The sequence below is a fragment of the Vespa velutina genome, chromosome 24, assembly GCF_912470025.1.
Source record: "Vespa velutina chromosome 24, iVesVel2.1, whole genome shotgun sequence".
Lineage (NCBI taxonomy): Eukaryota > Metazoa > Arthropoda > Insecta > Hymenoptera > Vespidae > Vespa > Vespa velutina.
The window spans coordinates 1,754,555-1,774,868 of record NC_062211.1 but is presented as its reverse complement, the minus strand read 5'-3'; the positions used below and the strand labels follow the sequence as shown (position 1 = coordinate 1,774,868).

The window sequence follows — 20,314 nt, the reverse complement described above, 5'->3', positions numbered from 1 at the left end:
TATATATATATATATATATACCAGTAAAATATATAATACATTTTTTTATATCTATTCGCGTTAATGCGAAAATATTGACAATATTTTTGTTTTTGTATAATACACTTAATTAATATTTTAAATTCTATTTATCAAAATTAATCGTTCGCAGAAATATCGCGATTTAATTTCAACTGCTTTTATTTAATGAACCGTAACGCGCTTGATTTGATACACGTAGATACCATATTGTAAAGCGCGCTTATTTAAACTGCAAGTAGAGTGCAGCACATGTAATATCTTTTCTTTTCATATTTCTCGATATAGTATATTATGTAAATGAATGTAAATGAAATTTTATATTGATTTATTTTTTATTGATATTTTATACGTAATTACATCGTTTATATGTTAAAAATTTTTAATTTAACATTTAATATATACATATATATATATATATATATACGATTATCGATGATCAAGCATAGTATTTTGACAGATAGAATTAAATGTATGAACAAACAATTATATGTATTATATATTTGTAAAATTGATTTATAATAATCGAATGACCATGATTAATGAAGTAAATTACATATTTGTATTTCTTAGAAATTCTAATATTATTAAGCCTGTATATAGGCAACCAAATAACTGATGGTGTATGAATGGCAATGCTGTTGTGATAATGTGATTACCAATCGAGGCTTTTAATATCGTGAAAGAATTAGTTTACAACGTGCTGAAATTATAACCTATCTATATTCGAAAAAGTTCATTTGTGTGCTTGAGTTTTTGATAATAAAAATAACGTAATGAACGCTTTAACGAATACATCATGCCGGTATGTGGTTATGTTTTTTGAAAAATCATATGAATGTATCCAAATATATATATTACGTAGTTATTTTTATTTAATCTATTTTCGAGGGACTTTCAAACATTTATTATACTTAATATATATATATTTTTTTTTATTATTATCAAAGAAAAAACTTTAATTATCACCAATTGTTGTTATCATATTAACATGTCAATATTTTACTATCGTAAATAGTGTTTTATTTTATTGTATTGAAAAAATATTATTATATTTTATAGGGTGACCAGTAAAATTATAAGACGATTGCAATCCTCGTCTTCTACAGCATCTTCTACAGCATCTTCTACAGCATCTTCTACAATTGACATTAAAATACCAGATAAAATAGAACGTGGACCGACAGATATTTTAAGGGTTTGTAAAAATTATAATACTTTTCCATCTTTTTTTTAATCTTGATAAAATGTAAAAAAAAATATTTATTATATCTGTTATAGGTTCTAGAAAGAACTATCTCCAGAGATTACTTTACTCCACATTATAAATATTATGATGATCCATATTTAACGCCTACATCCAAGCATGCTCAACGTCATTATGCATTATCATTTGAATCTGGTAGAAAGACAGGAATGTGGGTTCATCAAGAACATGCTGACTTATTTAAACAGAATATTGCTGATCCCGTTATAGAGGTAAATGTGATTTTAATTGTTATTAAAATTATATATAGATATTTTTGTAAGTTTATAAAATTAAATTTATATTACATTATATATATAAAATGTTCATAGGAATTTATGCCACCGGTTATATATACAAAAAAAGAACAAGTTTCAGAAGAAATATTGTTAAATACAATATCAAAAGGTAAAACAGTTGAGGCATTAGAAATATATAACTTATTGGAAGAAAATGTGTCGATAAAAGCTAAGCAATATCTTTTAGAATTGTTATGCTTTTCTAATAGTTCAAATCTTAAGCAATTTACCTTTCAAGAAGAACGGTTTTATATGTTTACTGAATATGAAACGAAGAAATGTAATTGGAAGTATGTATTCTAAGGGAAGCATTAATATTTTCCTTATTGGATAAATTAAAGTTTGAAAGAGTTATTGTATTTTTATATTATTAATTGTTGTTAATTTTAGAGAGGTAGAAGAAGTTGAAAAACTATTTAATTTCTTAATATCACAAGATGCTGAAACAGCTGCTGCTGCGTACAATACTTTAATATGTGGAAAGGCTAAATATTTTCAGGTATAATATTTTTTCATAATATATATATATATATATGTGTATATATATATATATATATATATATATATATATATATTACATATATATTACATATATATTATATTTTTTCTAAATTTAAAAACTAGAGGTATTAATATCTAGTATTTTTCACAGATACGGGAAGCTTGGTCGCTATTTGTTCAATGTAAGGAAAAGAAAATACCATTAAATGTTAACGCATATAATAAGAATAATACCATATGTGAAAGAAACTTTGAAAGAACCTGAAAATGAGATATTAAAAATATTTAAAGACATGAGTGATAATGGCATACATCCTAATTTAGGCACATTAAATTCCTCTTTGGAAATAATTTATACATTGAAATCATATAATATAGCAGCAAAATTTATATACTCTTTATTGGATATATTTAAATCATTAGAAATAAAACCATCATTAATCTCGTATTGCCATATACTTTATTTGGAAAATAAAAATAGTAAGAGAGTTTATGTTATATTTATATGAAATTACACAAAATAATGTTTTTCTTAATAATTAATTATATTTATTATTTTTGCATTTAGGCGAATCTTTCATCACAATTTTAGAGGATATGTTAGATGTATTAGAAATGGAGACCCTTGAATTTCGTGATATAAAAGATATTAACTTCTTTCCTGTTGCAATGGAAATAGCTAAAAAAGAAAATAACTTGAAAATAGGAGATAGACTGCATGCACTTCTTTTAAAAGATGACAATTATAAGTTTCTTGCTAATGCTTATTTTGTAAGTTTTTGAGAACTTTTAATTTCAATTTATATATATATATTATATAATATTTGTTTTATTTATTTTTAGGAGAATATTTACTATCGACACTATGTTAACTTAAAACTGAAAATGCTACCGATAGAAAAGTTCTTTGAGTTTTATTATCAATTAAGTATGCATGTTTATATACCAGAAATGAGCATTATGGAAAACATTTTAACAATTTTACAACTTCAATCGAAAGAAATTATTATGGAAAATTTACCAAAACTCATGTCCCAAATAAAAATGTATAATATGTTACAAAATGAACAATTAATAAAAATACCTTTAGATATAGCTTCTGATTGTGATATTGAAAGTGAATCTCCACTTCATAAAGTATTTGCAACATTTGCTTTGGATATCTGGGATGATAAACAGGTTAATGAATTTATTTATACTTTATTTCTGATATTTTATATATTGAATCAGCATTATATAACAATATTTATTATTTTCAGTTAAAACGCTCAAATATTAGACAAGTTGTATGGAATATTGTAATATTGAAAGATATAATTTTGCTGTTGTTACGTGCCAATTGGTATGATAAAGCATTAGAAGTATTATCTTTTATAACATCTTGTGAAGGATCTGTAATGGGTATATTAAATGCCGATCAAATCAATCAACTATTAGAAATTTGTATTTCACAAGGCTATGGATCAGTTGCTCTTGTAAGATATATATATATATATATATATATATATATATAAAATTTTTATATATCATTAGACTTTGTACATATATATATATTCAAATTGTATATAATTCATTGATTTTCAGCTTTTGATCAAATGTGCAATGATATCTGGTTTAGAAGAGACTCCTTTAATGGCTAGAAAAATATATAATGTTATTCCACTTACTATGGCTGAGAAAAAGAAGTTGATCAGTTTAGTGGGAAATGATGTATTTCAATTGGATCTATCTGATCAGTACTAATTCTATAAATACATAATGAACAGTAGTCTGTAACCTTTTTATTGGATTATACTCTGATCCATAAATCTATTAACTATTTCAAAATTTTCTCTTGTAACTATAGATATATTAGAATGAATTCGTTAAATGATCATATACGTGTCCCGTGATTTTATATTTATTAATAATAAAAATATATATTGTCTAATCTCTCTTTTAATGAATAATCTATAATATTAGTGCTTATAAATAGTCGGACGTATATTAAACTATATAAAATTTATTCCATGAACAAACTGCATATATTTTAGCGAATGTTATTGATATAATTCAGTAGCTTTGTCCCCCTAAGGAATGTAAATCACATGCACGATCGACATGTACATCGTAATGTCCTTGTCCCTTGAGTCTCGATCCCGAACGATTAATGAATTAGATTGTACGATGGTGGGAGACTGTAATCCCTTGTCACTCAAATAGCTATTTCCTGCATCACACAGCATAACGTCATAACACTTTCATCTGCTTTAAAAACTAAGACAGTCATATCTGGTCTCATTCGACCAACTTAGAGAGAAATAAAGAGAGAAAGAGAGAGAGAGAGAGGATCTATTTATTGCATTTGATATTTTTAAGAATTTAAAGAAATATATAAGAGAGGAAGACTATGCGGCTTACATTAGAGTCTATACGTGAATTGATCATGAAAGATGAATCTGACGTGGTGATTAATAGTGTAGAAGAAGAGCCAGGATCAGGAAGAGGAGATAATTATACGTCAATGTTATATCGTGTTCGTGCAAAGGGCAAGAAACAATTGAAAAGTGGAGAATGGGATAATTGGGAACGTGCAATAATTTATAAAGTTTTGCCTCAATCAAAGGAACGCAGGGAAGCTTTCAAAAGTGAATTGCTATTTCGTAATGAAGTTGCATTTTATACATACGTTTGGCCTGCTTTAAATCAGATGCAGTTAAATGGTAAAAAAGTTTTCAATGGCATTGCTAAAGTGTATGCCGCAAGAGCTGATCTTATAGCAATGGAAGATTTGAGGGAAAGAGGTTTTAAAATGGCAGATAGACGGAAAGGTCTCAAATTTGAACATTTAAAGCTTGTATTGAAGGCTCTGGCTGGTTTTCATGCACTTAGTCTTACATTAAGAGAAACAAGGTAAATCTAATCTATCTGATTTCTTATAAAGGGTACAAATATTGCTTTTTCTTTTTATTTTTTTATTTTTCTTTTCATTTTTATATTTTATTTAATTAATTATTTATTTCATATGCTCACAAAGACCGGAAGAATTCTTAAAATTATCAAATCCAAATGATGGTAAAGGCATACAAGAAGTACTGTTCCGTATTGAGAATGAAGATTGGTATCGACAATATTATAAAACTGCTGCAAATAATGCCATAAGAATGGTATCCGATGGTCTTCCTGCATGTATGGAACACAGGAGAGAAGAAATTATGGAAAAGTTGAATGCTTTTTTAAATGACAATGTCTTTTTTCGTACAATGAGCGAACTTGCTGCGGCACAGGGTCCACTCACTGTATTCTGCCATGGTGATTGTTGGATTAATAATATCCTTTTTCGAGATCAACAAGATTCAGAAACTGAAGTAAGTTTTCTATTGACAAATAAAATAAGCATATAAGATCATGCATTATCAGTAGAATATATATTGTATCTATTCTCCTTTGAATAATTAATTTAAATAGAAAAAGAAATAAAAAAAATAAAACAATATTTATTTTAATTTATTTTTATTATATAAATTTATAAGTTTTTTTAGTCTAAAAAATTTCCTATAATTATCATTAATTTTTATACGAAAGATCTCACTTTAATCATTCAGCCTATAAGACTTTGGAATCTAGAATGTAAAAGAACATATATAAAAAAAAAAAAAAAAAAAAAAGGAAGAAAGAAGAAAAAAAGAAAGATACTATTACGCATGATAATAAACACATTTTAGAATATGTCTTAATTATTTCTCTGATCAAGATGCAAATAATTTCTCACGCTAAAAATATGCAATATTTTATTTATTTATTTATTTATATATATATATATATATATATATATATATATATATATATATATATATATATGATAAGTAAATATCAAATATTCTTAAATATTCTCTTTTGAACTTTCTAACATATATGATATCGACATTATTTCATATATTTATTATCATTGAAAATATTTAATATATTTTATGGATAAGATTCGGTATTCATGTTTTCTTTTTTTTTTTTTTATTTTTTATTTTAAATATACTATTTTCTTAATTATTTTTATGAATGTTTATCTATAAATAAATTTATTTACACTAGTAAAATACTTTGCATTGGAATACACAAAAGGTATTTCTTAATTATAAGTAGATCAATTTTATGTATAAAATCGTTTTTATGTTCCGTGTGTTATTAATTTAGAATTTATCGTGGAAGAAAAAAGGAAAAAAGAAAGAAAGAAAGAAAGAAAGAAAGAAAGAAAGAAAAAAAAAAAGGAAAATAAATCGTATCCTCTATAATATGTTTTAATTTTTTAATTTTTTCAGGATATTTACTTAGTTGACTTTCAACTAAGTCGAGTTGGTTCACTTGCTCTTGATCTTGCAAATTTACTGTACTGCTGTACAAGTGGAGAAGTTAGACAGACATACATGACACAATTGCTTCAACATTATCATTTTCATTTGATGTCATCGCTCCATATACTTAATCCAGAGCAACCACCAAAGAATGCTTCTATTATATGGGAATTGTGAGTAAAAAATTAAAGAATATGTTGAAGAAGAAAAAAAAATGCAATATTTCAATATACAACATGAAAAAGTAATGATGTGAAAAAAATGTGATAATAAACGGACATAGACATTACAATCATTCCTATATTCATTTCTGTTTAGACTGAATAAAGAAATGCGAAGATGTGGACGATTTGGTGTTGGTTTAGCTTTGGATATTTTGCCAATTAGTACATGTGCAAGCGATGAAGCTCCAGATTTATATGAAAGAGCAGAAGCTGGTAAAGAAGAACGCAATACACGAGCACCACCACGACCACCACCACCAGGAGCTGAATGTGCTCGATTGATGACTGATTTAGTTTTGGAATTAATACACAATCATGCTTTATAGACTGATCGTAAAATTACCAAAAAAAAAATTTTTAAAAATACAAAAAAAAAAAAAAATAAAAAAAAAAATAAAAATACAAAAAAAAAAAAATTAAACACTTCATAGTATTATAAGTATTAAAAATGCTTACTATTATTTTTATGGCTTTATAGTTTACAATGATTGATTTTAATGTAGACACTAATGGATTATTTGTGTTGTATGTATTTATATATGCAAAATTTACAAGCGCTAACGAGTAATTTGATTTTGAAAATAAGATATTTAGTTAACAATATCTTTTTTTCATTCAAACAAACAACTTTTCAAAATAAAATTGATGTAATAGCAGCTTCTATTCATAGTTGTGATCTAAAAATTTTCAAAATAAATTTATAATTCACCGAGAAAAAGAAGATTAAGATATTTTTTTTTTTTTTTTTTTTCTTTTTTTTTTTTTTTTTTTTTTTTTTTTAATCCTTTTTGAATATATACTATTTGACTATGAATACAGGTACAAAAATCTATACAAATTTGGTAAAATAATTAAGAAATAAACATGAAAGAAAATATTATAATTAGAACGAATTAAAAACTGTTGTTGTCTGGTGTAATGAAGGTGATAGAATGTGTAATTATATAAGTGTAATTTATGTTTTTTTTTTTTTTTTTACTATCCTACAGAGTGATATTTGAAACAATCATAACAGCATAGAGTTAATGCTATTATGACTTGTCGCTAATATTTAAAAATAACTCACGATGGAGTTATGTCTGCTCAGGTGGAGTATGTTGTTGTTGTTCTTGGGCTAAACGTTGATGTGCTTGTTGTCGTGCTCTGAATTCAGCTGCTCTCAATTGTTCTAAATGAAATTGTTGTCTTTCGGTAATAAGTTGATATTCGAGTCCTTCGCGTTCGCGTTCCATCGTTGTTTCTAATTCTTCAAAATGACGTAATTTAATTTCTAATTTTTTCATTTGAGTTTCAACCAGTAACGCGACCAAAGATTTTATTTTGCGTTCCTCTACAGCCGCCAAATGTTTCGCTTTCACGGCAGCAGCAGCTAATGCCGCCGCTGCTGCGGATTGTAATTGGGCATCCCTGACAACCTAATTTATTTATAAAGAAAATCTTTCAATTAGTATTTTATTCGAGTAAATAATTCGATTAGTTAGTTGATTTTTATCCATACGTATTGATATTATATAATATCATATATATATATATATATATATATATAATGTAATTTACCTTATCCTTCTTTTCTTTTGCTTCTATAGCTTCAGCATCAATAGAAGATTTAGTATCGTCTTCGCTCTCTTTAGATTCGTCCTCTTTCTTCGTTATCTCCAATGGGGATTGTTCTACGTCCGATGAATCCTTTGATTTTTCTGGATCTTCTTTCTTTGTCTCTATAGAAGCTGGACCTGTTGAATGAGGAGAAGTAACTGCTGTTGCTTGGGTACCAGCTGTTGATGGTGTTGTAGTATCGTCAGGTGGTTCAGGTGGTCCAGTACCAGCGATACCTGATTGTGCAAGTCCAGCAGCTGGATCAAATTTTCCTAATGATCAAAAATTGTCTTTTCTATTATCGATCACTTTCATAGAGAGAGAGAGAGAGAGAGAGAGAGAGAAAGAGAGAGAGAGAGAGAGAGAGAGAGGGAGAGAGAGAGAGAGAGAGAGTTCTTGTAACAGAAATAAGTTATTTTATTTATAACATAATTACCTTCTGAATTGGCACTAGCTTGAACATTTCGTAAATGTTGATCTAATAACGCAGCTGGAACTTGATCTTTAATAGCAGCAAATTCTTCCATAGCAGCTTTTGCTGCACTAGCTGCCACTCTAGGATCTACAACCGAAGCCAAAAATGCGACCGTACTCATAACAGGATTTCCAGCCTTCGAGAAAGGTACCGGTTGATATGCAAGAGGTCCTAAACCTTCTGGACCACCTTCTTCAAGATACGGATCTTCTATGGGTAACCGTAAGAAATGCAATATGCATTCATCTTGCGTTCTAGAACCAACGTGTTCGCAGACTTTATTCCAATCATCTTTATGAAGTTCTAAACCTTCTAATAATAAAAGTGTTTCTTGCTCCGTCCAATCGCGCGTTGCCCCGGCCGCTTGTTTGTTCTTTAACACTGCTGGTTTCCTAGAATACTGATCAATTTTTAAACCAAAGTTTGTCATAGCACTGGCCGAAACTTTTTCTTCGACACCGAGCGCTGTAGTAGATTTCTTCTCAAGATCAAGCAACGTTTTTGCTGCCGATGGTTGTGGTGTTTTTGGTGGATTTGGATTAACTGGTGCAAGACCTGATGGAGTGTCTGATAAAACATGAAAATGAGATGTTGGGGGTGGACCCATAGGCGTTGGTCTGGATTCTGCATCTACTTGATAATTAATAAGACCCCATTGTTCCAGAAAAGCATGTACGCGCATAATCGCACAAACGTCACCAGCTAAATTACGCCTATAACGATAATCAAATATTATTACGTAGCATTTAATTTATCATTGATAAATATTTTATATGAAAATATACCTGCATGCTGTCGATGTGATATATTCCGTCGGATTTAATCGATATGTATCGATCATAAAATTTCTATATGCAAGATAAATTTCTGGTGTTTTAGATTTGTTTTTGCCATTGAAGAATTCAGATAATGCTCTTTTTTCAATAGTATGAATCGAATTATAATCAAACCAAGCAGAATAACTAGGTACAACTATATGATGTGTCTGTTCCGTAACATTATCTTCTGGTTCATCTCCTTTACCTCCTTCTCCTCTTTCTTTGCTTGTATCTCTTTCCTCTCTATCTTGAGTACCCTGAGAACTTCCTTTATCACCTAAGTCAATGGATTTGTATTTTCAAATATAACAATTTATATCAGAGAACAAAGTATATTACGTTAAAAGGATTTTATTTTACAAACCTTCCATTGGTTCATCCAAATCTGCCATATTGCCGGATTTAAGAGGTTGTAGTTCATTATCTTGTTTTTTATTTCCAGTTGATGCCAAACTACTACTTGTAGTTGCATTACTACTTTGACCTGTAACCGGTGGATTAGCAGGAGCAGCAACAACCTCTACAATCCGTGGTTCCGCTGGTGGATCTTCCATCCCTTGAGTAAGATCTTCTTCTTCGTCCCCACCACCGCGTGATTTTTTTGGTGTAGCTGCCGAAGAAGTTGATGAAGTGCTTTGTATATTTGATGGAGCCCTGCTACTGAACATATTATATTTAAACATCATAGTGTGCTACATTTGAATTCTATCTTTTTCCATTTATAATATATAAGCATTCATCAAAATCATTATATGCAACACGAACCTTTTGCGTTTTCCAACTTTTGGTGGGGGAGTAGGTGATCTTTTTCTTTTTGGCTTTTTTCCCGGTGGTGGGTGAGCAGGTTGTGCCATCAAATCTTCTACTAAAAGTCTATATTTGTGAACTTTCTTTTGTCCACTATCATCTACCTCATAATCTTCTTCATTCATCCATTCATTATATTGATCTAAATCAAGCGCCCAAGTTGCCGATACCTTATATACCGATCTAAAAATATATGTTAAGTCTTGTAAGATAATTAACTGAGTCAAATTATAAATGAAATTATAAACGAACGATGTATTAATTTTACCTTGTACTTGTAATATTAAGAGTTCCTTCAGGAAATTCCCAAGGAAGATCTAGAGTAGTCCAAGAGTCATAACTATCTGGGAAATAGTACCAATGAAGAAGAACCGATCTTTCACGTCTCATACATGGTCGTGCACATTCTTCTTCCATTGGATCTACTGGTGGAAAAATAATATGTGTAGCATCTGCTTCATTTTCAACAACTGTGCCTTGATGTCGTCTTACTGCTTCTTTTACTTTTGTAGCTGTTGATTTATCGACGTCAGCTCTTACAAAAACGCTTGGTATAGTCAAACATCTATTTTGAGTTAAAGCACGCTCTGCTGCCATTAACATTTCTACTATACGATCCATACGAGATCCTGACTATACAGGGATAATTAAAAAAAGAAAAAAAAAAAAAAAAAAAAAAAAAAAAAAGAAAAAGAAAGAAAGAAAAAAAAATAATGTTATATTGTGCTATCAGATATAAAATGTATCTTATGTAAAATAATATATACCTTTAAAATTTAGAAATAACTTTAAAATATAAAAATTTATATCTAAAATAATACCTTTCCAACTGGAAAGTCAAATCTCCGCCATCCTTGTTCTTGTTTAAATCGATAAGCAGTGGAAAGTATATGACACAAACCTCCTCCAGGTTTAAAGTCTAAGAAACATTTCATCTAGAGAAAATAATTATTACCTTGTCTGTACAATGTATATATACATACATATATATATTGTTACTTTTATATATATATATATATATGTAATTTGAATTATAATAAGTAATATATTATACATACTGGAAGTCTTGTCATAGGTGGTTTAGTTACATTTTTTCCTAAATTATCCTCTTGAAATTGAAGTAATTGTACCACTAAAGTTGCTAAGGTTTTGTTAGTAGGAGGATCTGTTTGTACATACTGGAAGAAATATTGATAAATACAACTGTACAAAATTGACTTTAAAAACTTTATGATAGTTAATATAATTTGTACAATCTTGTCGCATGAAGTCATTCTATGCGATATTAAACATCATATGATAAGATATAATTATAACAATTTAAGATTTGAAACTTGAATCGCAGAAAGTATAATTTAATCATATGAAACTATGGAAAGAGTAAGTTAGCACATGTGCATATGCATACTGAAACAATTAGAAAAATATGGCATCAGAGTACATAAGTTTGGAATCTAAGACATAAAAATAAAATATAAAATATCAAAATACATGTTTGACTATAAATTAACAAAAAAAACTAAAAGAATATTAATATCATTGTAAGACACATATAAATTGTTTCCTAATGAATTCGACGCCAACTATATGTACATACCTTTTTGCAATTTTTCAGGAGCCACTGTTTAACCCCATCAAGTTGTGCGAGAATTTCCGCAGAATCAAAAAATTTGGCATTGGGTCCTCCATCCTTTTTTGGGCCTAACGCAAGCATTTTGATTATAAATTTTATACCTACAAATTCTTCAAGAATAGTACGAACAATAACGCCGCGTTACTTGCAAACATGACACGCCTCTGAAGTTGGTTGTATCTCTTCACTTCTCAATTACTCAGCACGCCTACAAATTTAATTCTTGATGTTGAAAATTGAACCGTTAAAATTATTATTTTTACTATGAAAATGTAACTATGGTTATGAGAAAAGCCTGTGGTTATAATAATACGTTCGAATTATAACCTAAATAAAAATACAGATATGACATCGACGTGAAGAACGATGATTTTCGGATGATATGATTGGCCAATGTGATCGTTCAAATATGTCGGCCAATGTACTTCGATGGCGCAGGAAATTCGTAAGTAAGGTGATTAGCGAAGAAGCCGCTAACCTAAAATTCTTTGAAACATTATTTACATTTTTCTTTTCACCTTTACATTAAAATATTAAGATTTGAATATTTTTTAAATTTGTAATATGAGCAAAAAGATTTTCTACTCGTTAATGTTACCTTTTATAAGATACAGAGCAGTTATTATTATATTATAAAATATAATATTTTATATATAAAGTATGTAATGTAAAATAATTATCATTTCCGATGGGAGAACAATTTGAAATGTTTATATGATTTAATTAATTATTTTTCAGATAAGACGCAATTATGTCTGAAAGAAAGGAGGACTTTGATGTTAATCAAGTTTTTGAAAATCTATTATTCGCGGAAGAGCAAGCGCAGAAATCTGGTTACACAGATGGATATGAAAGTGGTCAAAACAGATTATTGAAAGGATATCATCTTGGATATCATAGAGCTAGTTTAGTAGCTGCTCAATTAGGATATTATTGTGGTGTTATAGAGCAGTATCTACATAGTAATAAAACTGCTAATGAAAAGGTTATATCATTGGCTAATGAAATTTTAGATAATATTCATCATTTTCCTAAACATAACGACGATACTACAGATATTTTAAAGACATTAGAAAATATTAAATTCAAGTATGTTAAATTTTGCTCCTTAGCAAAATTAAATCCTGTATATCCTGAAGCTAACAAACTTGAATTTTGAATCTTAATTTCTTTATATATATATATATATATATTATATATATACAACTACACCAATTGTAAAGAATTAATTTACAAAATGATTCAATATATAGAACATTTCCATAAGGTTATAGATTTTTTAAATCTGTATGAACAACTCATTGATTGTCATTTAGTTGACTTTATTAATGAAAAATTATGGGACAAATGTTTACCAGAATTATTAAAATTAGAACTTGAGAATGTTAAAACAATCAATGATATTTGGAAGGAAAATGAAACGGTTACTCGATTAAACGAATTTATAAAAGTTACGAAGTTATTGTCTTTGCAAGCATGTCCAATGATATTGGATTTTAAAGATATTCCACAATTTTTAAGTCTAGATAATGACAAATGGAAATTTAATGAAATAAAAAATGAAGATAAAGGATTCATGAGTAAAAAAAAGCTTCACGAGGTGGAAGCTCTTGGCCATGTTGTTGGACATATAGCAAATTCAACTAGAAGTTTAGTAATAGATGCTGGTGCTGGAAAAGCTTATTTATCAACATATTTAGCAGAAAATTATAGACTACCTGTACTTGCAATTGATTCATCAGACTTATGTCATAAAGGAGCCATTTATAGAGCAGAGAAAATGAAAAAAATGGGAAAACAAACTTCATCTTTGGTATACTAAATAAATATTATAAATAAATTATTTTTTATGTTCTTACAATCATTATTAAAGTATATTATTTCTAGGTTAAATATGTAGTTACTAAAATTGACGATAACACAGATTACAATACAATGGTGAACATACATTTTCCAAATTGGAATTTAAAAAATAACTTGATTCTAACTGGATTACATACATGTGGATCTTTAGCACATTCTCTTATGAAAGTCTTTCTACAGAATGATAACTTTAAAGTAATTTGTGTTGTATCATGTTGTTATCATTTAGTAAACGAATCATTTACCAAAAAGATTAACTTTTCGAGAAATGCCAGAATGTTGGCACAACAATGTATAGAACGAACAAAAGAAGCCAAATCATTGTCACCATCATTATTCTACAGAGCATTGTTACAAGTACTTTTACATTCTATGGGTAAATTTAATTAATTTTATGTATAAGCAATCTATTTTCCTTAAATAATAATAAATGGATGTTTTCAGGTTTATATGATGTAAGAATAGGACGTGGGGGACCATTGTGTGATTTTCCAACTTATGCAAAATGGGCATTATTGAAAATTGGAATAGATGCCAAAAAAGTAAGGAATAGAGGAGTATCAGTAATTTACTATTATTTACTATAGTAGTAAATTTGTTAAGAAACGTTTTTTTTTTTTTTTTCTTTTTTTTTTTTATAGATACCATCGACTGAAATTTTAGAAGAATTGTACCGGTCTCATATACATTTTAAATTAAAATTGGATCTTTTCCAAATATTACGTATATACATAAGTCCGGTATTAGAGGCAGCAATTATATTAGACAGAGTAATATATTTACAGAACAGTAAGCAATGTTCGAAAACTGTAATTTTACGCTTGTTTAATCCTGTTTTATCACCAAGACAATATGCCATTGTTGCTATAAAATAAATTTCTTTTAAAAATTACCTTTGTAAAATAAAAATTAAACAAATTGGTAGACAGCAATATATAAAAGAAATACTATGGTTATATAAACGAGCATTACTTTATCAAAAAATACATAATATGTGAAATTAATATTTCATTCAATTTTTTTTATATTCTATGAAAATAAGTTATGTATCATCTTCAACAGATTGTAAATAATCCATTACCGATGAATATCCTCCTTCTTGTGCTACAGGAGCTAAAATTCCTGTTGGTCGTAAACCACTTCTTGTCCTACATATACTACAATTACATAAATCTCTGCAAGGAGGACAGGCCCAGTTCTAAAAAGAAGAAAAAAAAAAAAAAAAAAAAAAACAAAAAAAAAATTATGTATACATACGCACATAACCATGTATATATTTATCCTATTTCACACAATAGAAAGTGCATTCAACTTACAGGATCTTGTAAGGCTTCGACTGCACTTTCTCCATACCTTCCTTGTAAGCAAGGCCCACAAAATTGGCCTCTTATACCAATACATTCTCCTGATCTACAAACTGTTTTTGTATCCAGAGTTTTTTGTCTACATTGATGACAACTTGTACCATATATTTTACAATATTTTTTTAGTGTACTTCGTTTTGCCACATTATCTAACATTTCCTGTGTTATCTTATCAACCGATGGTATGCTATTAGGATCATATGGAGACTTTGATACCTTGGAATATTTTTTATTGCTAAAAGATTCATCTGATAGATTATTATCATAATCATAATCATCATCGTCATCATCATTTTCTTCTTCTTTCTCATCAATATCACATACTCCCATTTTCATTAGATCAATACTCCTTTGGAATGGTTTTGCCCAAGGAAACAAAACTTTTAGTTTTGCTCTGTTCCTTCTAGGTACATTACTATTTTCATAATTAGCAGAATCATTTAATTCATCACTTGTAGAATATCTAGCTGTGCTTCTGGTATTATATCGTTTACGTAATGGTAATCGTTTACTATTTTTAAAATCATTATCATTGTCTTTGTTGTGACTTATCCTTCGTTTTTTTCTGGGTGGTTCATTTTCAATATTCTCCTTTTCTTTTTGTGCTTCTTGTAAATTCTTCTCTTCGGCTTTTAATTTGTTTACTTCCTTGAAAAATTCTGCAAACTTAAAGGAAAGAAATTAATTATTAGGAATGTAATTGTTGACAAAAAATAAATATACAATAATTGAAATTTATCAATGTTTTTTAACTTTGGGTTAAACAACACTATAGAAAAAAGGATGTCTTTACTTACAATGGCATTCCTTTCAGCAATATTTTTTTGACGAAGTGTATCATAATCGTTATCGCTCATGTTTCATATAAACTAAATATTTATAGTAAATTTATTGTCTAATATATCTCTCTCTCACCTATCTTCAAAGCAAATAGCACTTTTTAACTGTTTCGCATTATTTGAATTATTTGAATGAAAAGAATTACGAGAAATACCAATAAAATATCACCAAATAATACTAGATATCCTAATGATTTCTTTTCATATATGGCCAATAAATTCAACCAATAGGATGTTAATTTTATTTACAATCTAACGAGTATGCTTTTGTAATTTTAATAAATTAACAATAGAAATTAATATTTAACCTAATTATTGGATATTCAATCTAATTATCGAATTGAAAATAATTATTAAATACTTAAAAAGAAATGTACGTAATTTTGTTAATGCAATTATAAAATAAATGATATTTGAATTTTGTACAACTAAAGCAGCGCGTATGTTTATTGGTCCATTCAAATATTTACGCGTTAACGAGTATGCCAATGACTTCACAGTGAATAACGAAGATTAAATGATTGGTTTACAACTTCAAGTTAATCAAATGTGGTGTGTTCCTTATTTTACGTGATTATTTTCATTTATAATTTATTATTTATTAGTACGAACAATTTGTTATAAATGTATTTACAATTAAGATGCATTTCGATGCATTACGACGTATATATACCTATATGTATATATATATATATATAAATATATATATATATATAATTTATAAATTAAGTTAAATTATTAGATCAGTGAATTTATATTATAAAATTCGCGGTAAAATAAATGAAATAATCGATGTGTATGTGCGCGCGCGCGTGATTACATTCGATAAATGCATATACTTCACGTTGAATTTACTTTTTACTTTTTTTTCTTTTTTATTTTAAATAAAAAATGATATCGATTTTAACATCAATGTTATCAATTAATCGATAAGCTAAAAAAGAATATAATAAATATTAGCTTGACACCTTAAAATTTTTTTTCCTAATAAATAAATAAATAAATAAATAAATATATATATATATATATATATGTATATATATATTTATATTTAGTTATTATTAGTAAAAGAACGATATGAACGTTTTATATATAGAATGCATGCAATATGATAAGTGCATATACATAATATTTCAAAATGCGAGAGAGAGAGAGAGAGAGAGGGAGAGAGAGAGAGAGATTTTAATTAAAATTTATAGAACGACGTTAAAGATCTTTGAACTTTCAAGAAAGTTCACCTTTTAACTATTATCTACAAGAACTGAAGCACATTTTCTTATCTATCATATGACGTGTGAGACGGGTAAATGATTTGAGAAGTAGCAATCACTATAAATACTAACACACGACAGTTCGTTTCTATCCTTTGAACGTTATATTTAATGAGATTTAAACGATCGTACGAAAGTATTCAATTTGATTTAATTCGATTGAGATATTGTTCGGTGTTACAATCACATTCATATCGTCCATCATTTACAAATTACTTTGATATATTTTTAATAGACAACGAAGGTATTTTTGAATATATTTATTCGCACAATTTAAATTTAATTTTTTACTTAGTTTATTGTTCGATAGACGAATCGAATAATTCCGATAAACGAAGAGTAATTATAAAGTATTATATACAATAGATCGTAAACATAGCATTGTACTTTTCGATTTATTCGTTACATCAGGAGAGAGAGAAAGAGAAAGAGAAAAGAAAGAAGAAGTAGAAGAAAAAGAAGAAGAAGAAGAAGAAGAAGAAAAAGAAGAAGAAGAAGAAGAAACTATTTTTACTCTATAAATTCTCTATTGTTTCTGATTACAGTTATTCCACCCGTGAATATATCTCTTTAAATAAAGTCAAGTAACAATGGAATCTCTGACAAGAATGATACTCGGAAATCTTCGTTTTACTTCACAATCTAATTTGTTAAAAATTCGTAAACAAGTAAGTTAATTATATTTCCTTATATTTCGACCTTGAAATTGAAGTTTCGAATAAAAAGAGGAGAGAGAAAGGAAAAAAAAAAAAAGAAAAAAGAAAAAAAAAGAGAAAAAAAGAAAAGAAATCTTACGAACAATATCAAAAAAATACACGTAATTATTTTGCAGAAATTACAATATCCTAGAAGTATTACATCACAGCAAGTATACGAACGGGAATCGAAATACGGTGCACATAATTATCATCCTCTTGAAGTAGCACTTTGTAAAGCCGAAGGAGTATACATGTGGGATGTCGAAGGGAAAAGGTATTATGATTTTTTAAGTGCTTATTCAGCTGTCAATCAAGGTCATTGCCACCCGAGGATTTACGAAACCATGATGAAACAAGCGAAGATCTTAACACTAAGTTCGAGAGCTTTTTATACGGATGTTTTAGGTGAATTTGAGGAATATGTAACTAAATTGTTTGGGTACGTATATTACATTTAATAGATCATGCATAATAATAATAATAATATATATATATTTATTTATTTATTTATTTATTTTAATTATAGATATGATAAATGGTTGCCAATGAACACTGGAGTAGAAGGAGGTGAGACGGCTTGTAAATTAGCACGAAGATGGGGATACACGAGAAAAAATATACCGCAATATCAAGGAAAAATAATATTCGCTGAAGGTAACTTTTGGGGAAGAACAATGAGTGCTTTATCCTCAAGTACCGATCCAAGTAGTTACAGTGGTTTCGGTCCATTTATGCCGGGTTTTGAGCTGGTACCATATGATGATCTGATTGCTCTTGAAAAAGCACTTGCCGATCCAAACGTTTGTGCTTTCATGGTCGAACCTATTCAAGGTGAAGCAGGAGTAGTAGTACCACGGGTAAGAGAATAAAAAGAAAGAAATATTGTCAAAGTGACGATGATCCTTGTCTATATTTTAATTTGTGTCTTTATTTATTATTTATTTTTTCTTCTCCCTCTCTCTCTCTCTCTCTCTCTCTATCTTTCTCTTATTCTCTCGAAGAACGGTTATCTGAAGGGCGTTAGAGAGCTTTGTACAAAATACAACGTTCTATGGATAGCCGATGAAGTTCAAACGGGATTGGGAAGAACAGGGAAACGATTGGCCGTTGATCACGAAAATGTTAAGCCTGATATTTTAATACTTGGAAAGGCATTATCCGGTGGCTTTTATCCGGTATCCGGAGTTTTAGCCAATGATCCTATAATGTTAACCATAAAGCCTGGCGAACATGGCTCGACATACGGTGGTAATCCTTTAGGTTGCAAAATTGCTCTCGAGGCATTACGCGTTCTTGAGGAAGAAAAATTAGCTGATAATGCCGATAAGCTTGGTCCGATTTTAAGAAACGAACTTGAAAAACTTCCGAAAGATATTATCACGTTGGTCAGAGGAAAGGGACTTTTGAATGCTATCGTTATCAATGAAAAGATCAATGCTATGGATGTATGTATAAAATTGAAGGATGAAGGTCTTTTGGCAAAACCAACGCACGGTCATATTATTAGACTTGCTCCACCTTTAGTTATTACTGAATCTCAGATAAGAGAATGCGCGGATATTATTTCACGAACGATATTGAAATTTATAAAATAATATTTTATAAAATTTCTTTTGTATAAGCGTTCACACACATGTGCCATGAGAGTGCATATTATTCATATGTTATATATTTATGATATAGTTATATAAAATAAATTTATTTTCTTTTGCATTTAATTTCATTGACCATTTATTGAACACGTTACTCCTTATCACCGTATAAGAGATATATTATACAAAAGTTTCCTTTCTTAACGATGTCTTGATTATTATCTCAAATGTATTTCGTCATATATGTCAACGCTCCGTCGTGCAACACCAGATATATACTTATCAGATTCTAATCGCTTTAATGATAATTCATTTATTAACGGTGAATAATTATATCGTAGTTATACATCATATTTGTATTATAATCTTTAAGAAAACGCATCGGTTGTATATATATATATATATATATATATATATATATATCCAAGTATATTTTTGCATTATTGATGAAGCACGATGTAATACATAAATAACGTTAAATTAAAGCGCATATTAGATTATTATATTCCAATGTATTAATAACTCGTACGAGATAAGGCAACTCATTATGAAACTGATAGCTTTGTACTCTTGCCTGGTTGTAGTTATTAATATATAAAAAAAAAAGAAAGGGAGAGAATCTTAACACACACACACATATATATATTTATTTATTTATATATATTGGGACATTTTGCAAAGTAATTCATATAATTTGTTTTTTTTTCTTTTTTTTTTTTCCTTGTAACAATAATCATTATAT

The 20,314-nt window shown here is 28.4% G+C and overlaps 7 protein-coding genes across 17 annotated transcripts; 5 read left to right on the top strand and 2 right to left on the bottom strand.

Annotated features, from left to right (window-relative positions):
- Nucleotides 1-559: 559 nt before the first annotated feature.
- Nucleotides 560-3,994, top strand: LOC124957169 (protein PTCD3 homolog, mitochondrial). The gene is given in 11 exon segments (XM_047513981.1): nt 560-823; nt 1,081-1,216; nt 1,300-1,497; nt 1,597-1,853; nt 1,954-2,062; nt 2,216-2,274; nt 2,276-2,544; nt 2,633-2,835; nt 2,908-3,243; nt 3,324-3,539; nt 3,649-3,994. Coding segments are annotated over 11 exon segments (1,971 nt in total). The 5' UTR covers nt 560-794; the 3' UTR covers nt 3,808-3,994.
- Nucleotides 937-12,335, bottom strand: LOC124957166 (SWI/SNF complex subunit SMARCC2). Of its 7 annotated transcripts, XM_047513975.1 has the most exons (12): nt 12,273-12,290; nt 12,091-12,153; nt 11,910-12,013; nt 11,371-11,490; nt 11,134-11,247; nt 10,581-10,945; nt 10,271-10,495; nt 9,870-10,165; nt 9,473-9,782; nt 8,649-9,400; nt 8,174-8,484; nt 6,333-8,031 (listed from the first exon to the last, which is right to left on the bottom strand). In XM_047513975.1, the coding sequence occupies exons 2-12, from the start codon at nt 12,098-12,100 to the stop codon at nt 7,690-7,692; spliced, it is 2,949 nt and encodes a 982-aa protein (XP_047369931.1). In that variant the 5' UTR covers nt 12,101-12,153; nt 12,273-12,290; the 3' UTR covers nt 6,333-7,689. The 7 variants fall into 7 exon arrangements, with proteins under 7 accessions (XP_047369927.1, XP_047369928.1, XP_047369931.1 ...); XM_047513971.1 differs by adding an exon at nt 937-1,157 and having other exon boundaries at nt 7,683-8,031; nt 11,910-12,335; XM_047513972.1 differs by adding an exon at nt 2,508-4,273 and having other exon boundaries at nt 7,683-8,031; nt 11,910-12,335.
- Nucleotides 4,147-7,032, top strand: LOC124957174. Its single transcript, XM_047513988.1, has 4 exons — nt 4,147-4,956; nt 5,081-5,411; nt 6,360-6,565; nt 6,711-7,032. Exons 1-4 carry the CDS (start codon nt 4,454-4,456, stop codon nt 6,940-6,942), a joined length of 1,272 nt encoding a protein of 423 aa, XP_047369944.1. The 5' UTR covers nt 4,147-4,453; the 3' UTR covers nt 6,943-7,032.
- On the top strand, nt 11,969-13,104 carry LOC124957177. Of its 2 annotated transcripts, none has more exons than XM_047513993.1 (2): nt 11,969-12,390; nt 12,684-13,104. In XM_047513993.1, exon 2 carries the CDS (start codon nt 12,697-12,699, stop codon nt 13,102-13,104), a length of 408 nt encoding a protein of 135 aa, XP_047369949.1. In that variant the 5' UTR covers nt 11,969-12,390; nt 12,684-12,696. The 2 variants fall into 2 exon arrangements, with proteins under 2 accessions (XP_047369949.1, XP_047369948.1); XM_047513992.1 differs by lacking the exon at nt 11,969-12,390 and adding an exon at nt 12,400-12,603.
- Nucleotides 13,105-13,182: 78 nt separating this feature from the next.
- LOC124957175 (probable methyltransferase-like protein 25) lies at nt 13,183-14,700 on the top strand. The gene is made up of 4 exons (XM_047513989.1): nt 13,183-13,758; nt 13,833-14,184; nt 14,253-14,350; nt 14,450-14,700. Exons 1-4 carry the CDS (start codon nt 13,183-13,185, stop codon nt 14,681-14,683), a joined length of 1,260 nt encoding a protein of 419 aa, XP_047369945.1. The 3' UTR covers nt 14,684-14,700.
- A 66-nt stretch (nt 14,701-14,766) lies between these two features.
- On the bottom strand, nt 14,767-16,184 carry LOC124957176 (cell division cycle-associated protein 7-like). Its single transcript, XM_047513990.1, has 3 exons — nt 15,970-16,184; nt 15,125-15,838; nt 14,767-15,006 (listed from the first exon to the last, which is right to left on the bottom strand). Exons 1-3 carry the CDS (start codon nt 16,027-16,029, stop codon nt 14,851-14,853), a joined length of 930 nt encoding a protein of 309 aa, XP_047369946.1. The 5' UTR covers nt 16,030-16,184; the 3' UTR covers nt 14,767-14,850.
- A 1,002-nt stretch (nt 16,185-17,186) lies between these two features.
- Nucleotides 17,187-19,698, top strand: LOC124957171 (ornithine aminotransferase, mitochondrial-like). 4 transcript variants are annotated; one of them, XM_047513985.1, is made up of 5 exons: nt 17,187-17,526; nt 17,828-17,950; nt 18,115-18,419; nt 18,507-18,837; nt 18,982-19,698. In XM_047513985.1, exons 2-5 carry the CDS (start codon nt 17,873-17,875, stop codon nt 19,573-19,575), a joined length of 1,308 nt encoding a protein of 435 aa, XP_047369941.1. In that variant the 5' UTR covers nt 17,187-17,526; nt 17,828-17,872; the 3' UTR covers nt 19,576-19,698. The 4 variants fall into 4 exon arrangements, with proteins under 4 accessions (XP_047369941.1, XP_047369942.1, XP_047369940.1 ...); XM_047513986.1 differs by having other exon boundaries at nt 17,694-17,950; XM_047513984.1 differs by having other exon boundaries at nt 17,593-17,950.
- Nucleotides 19,699-20,314: the final 616 nt, after the last annotated feature.